Below are 11786 nucleotides of genomic sequence, written 5' to 3' on the forward strand. Positions count from 1 at the left end.
GTGTGTGTGTGTGTGTGTGTGTGTGTGTGTGCGTGCGTGTGTGTGTGGTTAGGTATGTGCGTGTGTGTGTGTGTGTGTGTGTGGGGATGAACTTCTACTAATGGGCGATCAGCTGAAGGGGGGTCTCTCTCCCCTCTCCAGATCATGCCGTTGTACAAGGAGCTCCACGCGTACGTGAGGTCCAAGCTGATTGAGACCTACCCCGGGGGCCACATCCACCCCGAGGGGCCCCTGCCTGCCCACCTGCTGGGTGCGTAGCCGCTACTCCGTTAGCAGACACTCGCCGTATCCATAGCGACCGACGGCAACGGAAGACAGTCAGAGCTCAGATCCTTTCGGCTCGGAGTATACCAACGCCATCTCCTCCGCGATAACGCATTTCGTTTAAAAATAATTTTTAGTTCCTGTAAAACGTTTCTGGGTTGACCCTATGTGTGCCATCTGCGTGAGTGTTCCGGGGTCAGTGAGGACAGCCATTAAAGGGACGGTTCTGGTGTCTCTCCAGGGGATATGTGGGGTCGGTTCTGGACCAGCCTGTACCCACTCTCTACACCCTACCCCCTAAAGCCGGACATCGATGTCAGCACTGCTATGGTCGACCAGGTACCCCCAACACACACACCCACACACACACACAAAAACACACACACACACACACACACACACACACACACACACACACACACACACACACACACACACACACACACACACACACACACATGTACCTACACACACATACACACATACACAAACACACACACACAAAAACAAACACACGCACACGCACACACAGACACAGACACACACACACACACACACACACACACACACACACACACACACACACACACACACACACACACACACACACATTCAAGGTTCTTAGAGAACAGTTTTAAGACTTGGTGTTATGTGGACTCAAGCCAATCTCCTTTGATTCTTCCAGAAATGGGTACCGGAGCGTCTCTTCAGAGAGGCAGAGAAGTTCTTCATGTCCGTGGGTCTCTACAAGATGGAGCCCGACTTCTGGAAAAACTCTATGCTGGAGAAGCCAAACGACCGCAAGGTGGTCTGTCATCCCACCGCCTGGGACATGGGGAACGGGAAGGACTACAGGTACACACGCACACGCACGCACACACACACAGCCACACACACAGATAAGATAAGAGAATAATCAACTGTCAGGAGAGAACTGATTGACAGAAAATGCTGTGCTTTCATGAAGACTCTTATATTGAGCTGAGTTGTGAGTTTGAGTCTCTTGGCGGGGTTTGTGTCTGTGAAGATCAGTGAGTCAGTGCTCTTAATGCCCACTTCATGGCCTATGAAACTGATACTGTTTCCATGTGCCTCTTGGTGGTAAAATAATGATTATAGAACACTGAAAAGAGATTAGGATTAGATACTCGATATGGGTAACATATTTCAATAAGGGTACATAAATTAACCATTAATTAACACAAGTTAATAAGTAAGGGTATTATTATATAGTATCAGTAAAGGGGTATTACATTAGGGTAAGTGTTAGGGCAAGTGGGTTAAATAATCTATAAATTAGTATTAGCAGTAATTAGTATATTACACTATTAATGTAATGTGGTTAATTAATGTACACTTATTATAAGCTGTTATTCAGGCACGGAATCTGCTTTAGTCATTCGGATGTATGCAGGATAGGATTTATACTATGTGCAGAAATTGTGATGCTAAATTATAATAAATGGATCCGTTAAGATATCACCTTTAGGATAGTTACATTTAGGTGTAGAGTGTTGGTGTAGGTAAGGGTTTGTTTAAAGTCAATCCACGGTCCACCTCCCACCAAACAATATCAACATCTAACAAGGCGATGATCATATTGTGGCATGCTTACTATGTAGGAATGCATATCGTGAGCGTCATAGCAAGATTGCATAAGTCATATTTTAAGTAAATTTTACGTAAAATGGCTGACTCAGGCAGATAGTGATTAGGGAATTTTAAAACTACTCTGATTCGATTAGGATACATCCAATGAGGCACAATGAATCAGCAGCGTTAAGAGTGTAGAGTTAGGTTAGATATCACAATTTGGCCAAAACATACTATAATAAAATAAGATAAAAATATAACAATATTTGGCCGGAAATTAAAAAACACTCTGATTGGCTTACGATATAGCCAATGGGGCACATTTTGCCTAATCATTAATTATCTTATTATGCTATGAGGCTGACTATCTGTTACACTGTTCCCCCAGGATCAAGATGTGCACCCAGGTGAACATGGACCACTTCCTGACGGCGCACCACGAGATGGGCCACAACCAGTACCAGACGGCCTACCAGAACCTGTCCTACCTGCTCCGGGACGGTGCCAACGAGGGCTTCCACGAGGCCGTGGGCGAGATCATGTCCCTGTCGGCGGCCACACCCGACCACCTCAAGTCCCTTGGGCTCCTGGCCGCCGACTTCACCGCCGACAAAGGTACGAGGTGCTCCTTTAAACGGACACTGTGTAATATTTTAAGTAATTTATTACCTCAAATCAACGTATTCATTCATAAATAAGTCCTCATTGGTGTAAAATTATCTCTGCCAAAAATCTCACTTATCCTCCTGAGCGAAGAATAATTAATATGTAGTTACATAGAACGGGAAAGCTTCATGGAGGCTTCCATGTTCTTCTGGTCTTTGAACTGCCGAGAGGGACAAAAAGCAATGCGTGGTACAGGAAATGCAAACGCGTTTTTCACTCTGAGCCAGCGTGAATGATGACTGAAATAATTCACTATCTTGCTCGAGGAGTAAATACTCATACATCATTAGCTTACACTAATGATTCAATGCAGGTTGAAATTTGTCTGAAATAACGAACTTCATCATCACTCGAATGACTCGATGAGGTAGTATTGGATGTCATGACACAGCTTCTTGGCACATACTGCCCACCGTAGTTTTTGAACAAGCGAGCACTATTAGTTTGAATGCAAAATACAATTGTACCACTAGATGGGAGTAATTTTTACACAGTGTCCCTTTAAATGACCATATCTGACATGTGTCTTATCCTAGAGGTCTTTGTTGTTGTGTCTCAGGCCCCGTCCACACGAAGCCGAAACAGGCGAAACCGTTACGGTTTCGATCTATCCGGTTTCGCAGTATCTCCGTAAAGACGAAGCCAAGCGAAACCGGGTAGAACTGTAGAAACGCTGTAGTACACATGCCAGGCCCATAAGGGGCGCTGCTTCTGCTACAGAAATACTACTCCGCGGGCTTAACAGTCATTGGCTAGAGGGTCGAGGGGTGGGGCGATGACGTCATGGTTTACGGTTTCAGTCGGTTTCAGGCGTCCACACGAATCCAAAACGAAACCGGGTAGATTTGAAACCACCTCCGAGGGTGGTTTCAGAAGTTCACGGTTTCGGTCAGCGGATTCGCCGGCTTCGTGTGGACGGAAGGCCGAACCGTACAAGACCTTTGCGGTTTCGCCATGAAATCGGCTTCGTGTGGACGGGGCCTTAGTAAACGGGGAACGGGTAGTGATTGTTAGTGCTTGGCACCATCCTTACTGCATCGACAGCGATATATTGTTACTTCCCCTTCTTCCGACAAATGTACTTGTTGTGTAAAATGCCCTAAATATTAATTGAAATGTACCGAAAATCCCATGAGTTCCTTACCGTGCATTGTATTGTAAGCCTCATATCATATAGCCTAAGTCGTATTTTGGCCAGATTGTAGCTAGCTCTACTTTACTAACGCTGCTGATTCATTGTGCCTCATTGGCTATATCCTAAGCCAATCAGAGTGCTTTTTACATTCCATAATCACTATCTGCCCAAGTCATCTATTTTTGACGCTACATACAAGATGAACCTTAAATTCTGACTTTTAAATATGACTTTTAAGGCAAGTATGCTACGAGGCTAACAGAATAGGTTGGGATTTAAGACATTGTTTTCTGTACTGTCCATGCGACGGTCGTGGGTTCCAAAGGGAGTTTAGATTAAAGCCATGGCTCTACAAGGAACAGACGAGTAAAACTAAAAAACGAAATGAAAGCATCTAGCTGATAAGGTGTGAGCATCGCCGGGTCCAGGGGTGACTGTTCCCAGAGCAAAGTCTTATCCCAGGGTGGATCATATAGACATGGCGATAAAGAAGCCAGATATCAAATCTTTGGATTATATGCTTTAATGGCTTCTTGGGAATGTCGCACATCGGCCTATCGCCATCTTGTTCCTAGCTCAGCATTTACTCTGCCATGTGTAAAAAAATAAATAAGAAATAGTTTGCCTTAGTCGTGGTTTAGAATTTTTGAGTGCCAGGGCTTGCGACTTACAATAAGTGTGTTTAAGAACATTTGGTTTTGTTAACTCATTTGTGAACAAATTCATTGGAACTTTGTCGCTTTGTTGTTGCGGTCCAGAGACAGAGATCAACTTCCTGATGAAGCAGGCCCTGACCATCGTGGCCACACTACCCTTCACCTACATGCTGGAGGAGTGGCGCTGGCAAGTCTTCAACGAGAACATCCCTAAGAACCAGTGGATGAAGCGCTGGTGGGAGATGAAGTAGGTGGACACGCGCACACACACGCATACACACGCACACACACGCACACACAGTATTAAGGCAGCATTGATGCACTGATACTATGCCTATAAATAGCCAACGATAAGGCCTACTATTTGATTGATTGATTCATTCATTTACATCTACATTTAGGGCCTTTAGCAGACGCTTAGAAGCGACTCACAATAAGTTCAAACATTATAAATTTATTATAAATAATAAATTAATATAAATGAACATTAAGTCATCCAGTCCTCATGTATTCTGTCTTATACAATATGCCAACCTCTAAAACATAACCAATGATAATGTTAATATTCTAGACGTCGGAACTCGAATAAAGACGCAGACATTCCAGTAAGCGACCACTAGGTGTCAGTGTTGACGTATTTAATTATCTCTTTATCCAACCAGGCGCGATCTGGTCGGCGTGGTCGAGCCGGTACCACGTGATGAGACGTACTGCGATCCCCCGGCTCTGTTCCACGTATCAGGAGACTACTCCTTTATCAGGTACCTCCTTCTGACCCCTAATTATTCCTGTGTGTGTGTGTGTGTGTGTGTGTGTGTGTGTGTGTGTGTGTGTGTGTGTGTGTGTGTGTGTGTGTGTGTGTGTGTGTGTAGTAGTCATGCATTGATATACATGTGTTCATATTCTAATGTGTGTGTGGTGTGTGTGTGTGTGTGTGTCTGTCTGTCTGTCTGTCTGTCTGTCTGTCTGTCTGTGTGTGTGTGTGTGTGTGTGTGTGTGTGTGTGTGTGTGTGTGTGTGTTTGTATCTCTGCATGTGTTTGTATATCTGCATGTGTGTTTGTTTCTGTATCTCTGCATGTATGTGTATCTCTGTGTATGTGTGTGTGTGTGTGTGTGTGTGTGTGTGTGTGTGTGTGTGTGTGTGTGTGTGTGTGTGTGTGTGTGTGTGTGTGTGTGTGTGTGTGTGTGTGCGTGTGTGTGTGAACAGGTACTTCACCAGGACTATCTACCAGTTCCAGTTCCAGAAGGCTCTGTGTAAAGAAGCAGGCCACAAAGGTGAGCTGTTCACCTGCGACATCACCAACTCCACTCTCGCCGGGACCAAACTCAGGTACGGACCAGCTGCAGTCGTACTATTCACAGTAGCAGTCATACTAGTTGTAGTCGTAGCATCTTATGTGCTCTGGGACTAGTGGTGTGGTTAGTTAAATTTGTATTATCTTTAGTAGTAGTATTAGTAGTTGTATTATTATTATTATTATTATCATTATTATTATTATTATTATTATTATTAGCAGTAGTATTAGTAGTAATATATTCTAGTACTATTATTATTAGTAGTAGAAGTAGTATTATTAGTAGCAGCAGCAGTACTAGTTGTAGCATGTAGCATCTTATATGCTGTGGGGTGGTGCTGTTAGTTGCATTAGTATTATTAGTAGTAGTTGTAGCAGTAGTAGTAGTACTAGTTGTAGTAGTTGTAGTAGTAGTAGTGGTAGTACTAGTAGTAGCAGTAGTATTATTATTATTAGTAGTAGTATTAGTAGTAGTTGTAGTAATAGTAGTATTAGTAGTAGAAGTAGTAGCAGCAGTAGTAGTAGTAGTAGTATTAGTAGTAGTAGTAGTAGTAGTACTAGTCGTAGTATTAGTATTAGTCGTAGTATTAGTAGTAGCAGTAGTAGTAGTACTAGTCGTAGTATTAGTAGTAGTTGTAGTAGTAGTAGCAGCAGTAATAGTCCTACTATAACCCTTCCCTTCTCCTTGTAGGAACATGCTGACGCTGGGCAGGTCGAAGTCGTGGACCAAAGCTCTGGAAATGATCTCTGGGGATACCAAGATGGACGCCAAGCCACTGCTGGATTACTTCAAAACCCTCTATGTTTGGCTCGTGGCCGAGAACAAGAACAACAACCGAAGAGTGGGCTGGGAGAAGAACATTGACCCCTGTGAGTTCATCTCTCACTCACCTAAGATGGACTCCACTGCTACTTTTGCATTGGTTGAACATGTGCTTTGTTTTTGACATTGCTGTCATCCAATCAGATTCTCGACTTTTTTACTAAAACCAATCACATGCCATGCCACGCTGTTAACACCTGAAGTTGACGTTACAAGTGTTAAACGAATAAGTGGCAGGTTTTCAGCAAACTTTTGAGAAGCATTCAACAACTGAATATTGTGACCTGAATTCTTAGATTAATAGATGCACTAAGCAGTGTTAAAAGCACACTTATAATGGTTTATTCATTTTGTTTGGCGATTTCTAATTAGGATGAATAGTTAGACTTTGGAAGTTCCAAGTATCTCACCGCTATATCTTCGTGTTCATCACATACCTTTGTCAAAACAGGTAACATTTGATGCGTGAAGTGTATTTATGACTGTCCCATGCATTGTGTTGGCAGACTCAGCAAATGGCATCAAAGTGCGGATTAGTTTGAAAGCTGCCTTGGGTGCGGATGCTGTAAGTATCCATCTCTGTATTCACTGTCTAATCCTAACCTGCTCATGAATGACCTGTCTCTGTACTGTCTGACCACTACCTGCTCCTTAATGACCTTTCTCTGTACTGTCTAACCCCTACCTTTTCCTTAATGACCTGTCTCTGTACTGTCTAACCCCTGCCTGCTCCGTAATGACCTGTCTCTGTACTGTCTAACTTCCATTGTTCGTTAATGACCTGTCTCTGTTCAGCCTAACCCCTACCTTCTCCTTAATGACCTGTCTCTGTACTGTCTAACCCCTGCCTGCTCCGTAATGACCTGTCTCTTTACTGTCTAACCCCTACCTGCTCCTCATGACCTGTCTCTGTACTGTCTAACTTCCATTGTTCGTTAATGACCTGTCTCTGTTCAGCCTAACCCCTACCTTCTCCTTAATGACCTGTCTCTTTACTGTCTAACCCCCACCTGGTCCTTAAAGACTGGTCTCTGTTCTGTCTTACCTCTACCTACTCCTTAATGAGTGGTTTATCTACTGTCTAACCTCTACTCCTTATTGACCTGTCTCTTTACAGTCTAAGCCTTATCGGCTCCTTAATGACCCCTCTCTGTACTTACCTGTATGTCTGTAGTACCAGTGGAATGACAATGAGCTGTACCTGTTCAAGACCAACATCGCGTACGCCATGAGACAGTACTACACCAGCCAGATGAACAAAACTACCGACTTCACGTCAGTATTATATATGTATAATATTCATCACAGGCAACTAACTGTCACTTTAAGACACCCGCGTCGCCTGGTTCCCGTACTAACTGATTGGGGTCTGTTTCAGAGCGAAGGACGTTTGGACCTATGAGGAAACACCCAGAATCTCCTTCTTCATCCAGGTGTCGGACCCGTCCAGCCCGTCTGTGCTCATCAGGAGGGATGAGGTGGAGGCAGCCATACGGTAAGGTCCAAGCTGTTCTTATCGTCGCTGCCCATACAGATGTATGACCCCAGGGTGAGGTCGATTTTTTTGTTATCTGGGAGCCAGACTTAGGTCTGGATGATGCTAAACTTTAAATTGGTGGTCAGATTTCGGGCCAATGCTACCCCATGATTGAAATAGCCGTTATGAAGTTAGCTACAGCTGAATGGGTAGTAGACTCATCTTAAGTCAGTTTACGTAAAGTCAGCTCACGTGAAGTCAGTTTACGTGAAGCCAGTTTGCGTGAAGTCAGCTTACGTTAGGTCAGTTTACGTATAGTCAGAGTTCGGAAAATCAGTTCACGTAAAGTCAGTTTGCGTAAAGTCATTTTACGTAAAGTCAGCCTTTGTTAAGACAGCTTACGTATCGTCAGTTTACGTTAGTTGCGGCCAGTGTGTTTGGGGTGGTGCGTGAAAGTAACGCTACCCAACATTGCTTATGGCTAGTTCATTAGAATTAAATTTACATATTGATAAGAAACGTAAAGAAAAAACATGACTATGTATGGTATTTGAGTTGAGGCTTATTTTGTTCGTATTGAACCAGTCGACTGTTTAAACTCTGACTCCAGGTTATCCCGAGGTCGGATCAACGACGCCTTCATGCTGAACGACAAGACTCTGGAGTTCCAAGGTATTCCGGCAACTCTGGCGCCCCCTGTGGAGCAGCCGGTCACGGTGTGGCTGGTGGTCTACGGGGTGGTCATGGGAATCGTAGTTCTGGTGGGAGCGTACCTCATCATCTCTGGTATCAGGGCGAGGAAGACGTGAGTCTTATACGACATACACGCACACAAACACACACACACACACACACACACACACACACACACACACACACACACACACACACACACACACACACACACACACACGTTTACACACACACACACACACACACACACACACACACACACACAAACATGTTTACACACACACACAAACACTCACACAAATACACAGGGACACTCACACACATACACACACGCACACACACATCAAGCTTCCAAACACACTAACATACAAAGCATGCACATGCACAGAAGAAGCATCCAAACACACACACACACACACACACACACACACACACACACACACACACACACACACACACACACACACACACACAGACACATCATCCGAATAAATGCACATATTCACACGAAAACACACACACACAGGCGCACCCACACACACAAATGACAAAGCATTCACACACACACACACACACACTGTGGCAGCCCGGTTCGCGGATGTTTCTGTCGCACACGGAATGCACCACACTCAGGTTCCAAGGTAAGCCGTAGTCGGCGTTTATTCAATGAAGGTACAGGGTAAAGCAGACACTATCGATCGTGGCCTCCGCGAGGCTCTCTCCTCTCGACTCGTCGTTGGCTGCTCCTACTAGTTCCCCCGGTGTGCGTCCGTGACCGTCTTTTAAGCCGGCTCTCCCCTCCTCCGGCCGGGTGCGTTGCATCCCGGTGATTGCGCCGGATGCCGGCGCATGCTCTGCTGCCGACTGGTGGGTGAAGGCGGTACACCCCGTCGACCACTACCCCGCGGTTCCCCCGGGTGGGGAGCGGGTTGTCACAACACACACACACACACACACACATACACACAAAGCATCAAAACACACACACACACACACACACATATACATGCAAAGCATCCACATACATAGGTACACGCGTCAAGCTTCCAAACACAGACATATACCAAGAATCGAATAACACACACCCACAAGCACAGAAAAAGCATCCAAACACATGGACATATACAAACAAAAACACCCATATACACACTCACACCCAAACAAACAAACACACAAACACACAAAGCATCAATACACACACATATGCACACACACACACACACACACACACACACACACACACACACACACACACACACACACACACACACACACACACACACACACACACACACACAGGCACCTCTTGCAGTAAGGCAATAACATTGGTGTTCTTGTTCTCAGCCAACAGCCGGAGAGCAAGGTGGAAAACCCCTACACTCCACAAGCTACGGGCCTAACCAACCTTTCCTATCAGACCGACGAGGCAGAGAACACTGGTCTCTGAGGGCACCGCCACAGCCTCCAGACGACATGAAGGTGACATCATCTTCTGGCGTGGGTTAGAAGGCGCCGGCCTCTGTCCTCTCAGAGTGTTTATATGTATAAAGACGGCAGTGTGTTTTAATACGTGATGAGTGGGAGCTGGATAATTCCATGCAGAAAGACCTGATTTTTCCATTGAGGCGGTCTGATTTGAACTCATTTGTGATGTGAATGCAATTTTGTTTTGTTTGTGTATGACCTTCAACAGTGTTTTATTCTCTGCCTTATTTTTTAAGTATTTTCTTACTAATATTACAGGGCAAAAATAAAAAGGCAAAAACATTGAAGAATATAAGTCTATAAATATATATGGCAGGTAATAAACTCTTAAAGGTACAATACATCACATTGACACAGAGCGTTTAAAATTAATACTACATGGGTTGCCAGGTTGAGGTAACTGAAGTAACACCGGGGTAGTGCAAAAAGAGTGCATCATTATAGTTTGAGACGGGCGCAATTATTATATTATGAGAAAAACAAGCAAGAACATGTCCGACACTGTTAGTTGATCAGCTAATGTAAAGGTTTGCAATTTATTTATTGTTTGCAAATTAGAAACTGTCTTGAAATCAATTTAAGCACCTATTATTTTTCAAATGCAACTCTAGAGCTTTTTCGGAAGCAAGCAATGCTTTCAAGGTTGGGGGAATCTAGTACAATCTCAGTTGATCCATTAAGTTTGTGTGCTTGCTTCCATCGCTGCAGCATGTGTGTGTCATTTCTTTCATATCGGGCCACCCAAGGTACTCTGGGAATTGTCACTCGTAACACACATAACAAAAACAAACATTTGACCTCAAACGGAAATTTGAAACGAGAACTAACTGGCTGTAGCATTGCAATCGTAGTCATTTTATGATTTTCTACATTTGTTACCTATAGCCAGTTAGTTCTCGTTTCAAATTTCCGTTTGAGGTCAAATGTTTGTTTTTGTTATGTGTGTTACGAGTGTGCATGTGCGCAATGCACTTATCAGAGAACACCCTTGTGTTCTCTGATAAGTTTGTGCTATCTGAACTGTTATGTTCGAGAATTCTTTGTTAAAGCATGACCCGTTGTTTATGATCAATAAAAACGTCAAAAATTTCACGCAGACAAAGAAGTCTTTCACAAGAATTCTACCTTTTCCAGATCCCCTTTTTATTACACACTACTGCATTTCTGTGGTCAGTGTGTGTGTGTCTTGCCACGTGTCTTTCTGTGCGTGTGCGTGTGTGTGTGTACGTGTGTGAGTGTGTGTGCTTAAAATCATAGGCATGTGCATGAGTCGATGTGTGCATGTGTGTTTGGTGTGCAGTCAAAAACACTCCATTGTGACTCTAAGACGGACCAAACTTGGCCACAAGGAAGCATGCAATGTGGCTACACACGCAGCAGTTTTATCCAACTCCTAAGTCATACCATAGGTCAATTGCTATAACTATGAATGTTAAAGTAGAAGGACGGGTCTTCCTCCATGGCTGGCAGACTGGCCGGCTGATGGGTGACTTGCACGGTTTCCTGGTGCAATACCTGGATGAACCAGCTCTCGCACAGGGCAGACTCAAACTGGTGCTGTCCGCTCATCGTCCCCTTCATGTAGAAGAGGAAGGCGAGGGCTGACTCGTCCTGCTGGCAGATCAGCCTCAGACGATGCTTGTCGCAGGCCTGCAGGGATACGCAATACTGGAAAATAAACACCGACCACGTGCACTG

At 44.4% G+C, this 11786-nt stretch overlaps 1 protein-coding gene across 1 annotated transcript in view; it reads left to right on the forward strand.

Moving 5' to 3' along the window:
- The window catches only part of ace2 (angiotensin I converting enzyme 2), a 15163-nt gene extending 3986 nt beyond the window's left edge, over positions 1 to 11177 (forward strand). The window contains exons 6-18 of the mRNA XM_030376670.1: positions 142 to 250; positions 506 to 603; positions 950 to 1119; positions 2246 to 2472; positions 4417 to 4561; positions 4977 to 5075; positions 5523 to 5645; positions 6302 to 6480; positions 6940 to 6998; positions 7608 to 7708; positions 7812 to 7928; positions 8521 to 8715; positions 9948 to 11177. Coding sequence (XP_030232530.1) covers positions 142 to 250; positions 506 to 603; positions 950 to 1119; positions 2246 to 2472; positions 4417 to 4561; positions 4977 to 5075; positions 5523 to 5645; positions 6302 to 6480; positions 6940 to 6998; positions 7608 to 7708; positions 7812 to 7928; positions 8521 to 8715; positions 9948 to 10050 — 1725 coding nt within the window. The 3' untranslated portion in view covers positions 10051 to 11177. The remainder of the gene's footprint in view (positions 1 to 141; positions 251 to 505; positions 604 to 949; positions 1120 to 2245; positions 2473 to 4416; positions 4562 to 4976; positions 5076 to 5522; positions 5646 to 6301; positions 6481 to 6939; positions 6999 to 7607; positions 7709 to 7811; positions 7929 to 8520; positions 8716 to 9947) is intronic.
- Positions 11178 to 11786: the final 609 nt, after the last annotated feature.

The sequence above is a fragment of the Gadus morhua genome, chromosome 14 (assembly GCF_902167405.1).
Source record: "Gadus morhua chromosome 14, gadMor3.0, whole genome shotgun sequence".
NCBI classification, from domain to species: domain Eukaryota; kingdom Metazoa; phylum Chordata; class Actinopteri; order Gadiformes; family Gadidae; genus Gadus; species Gadus morhua.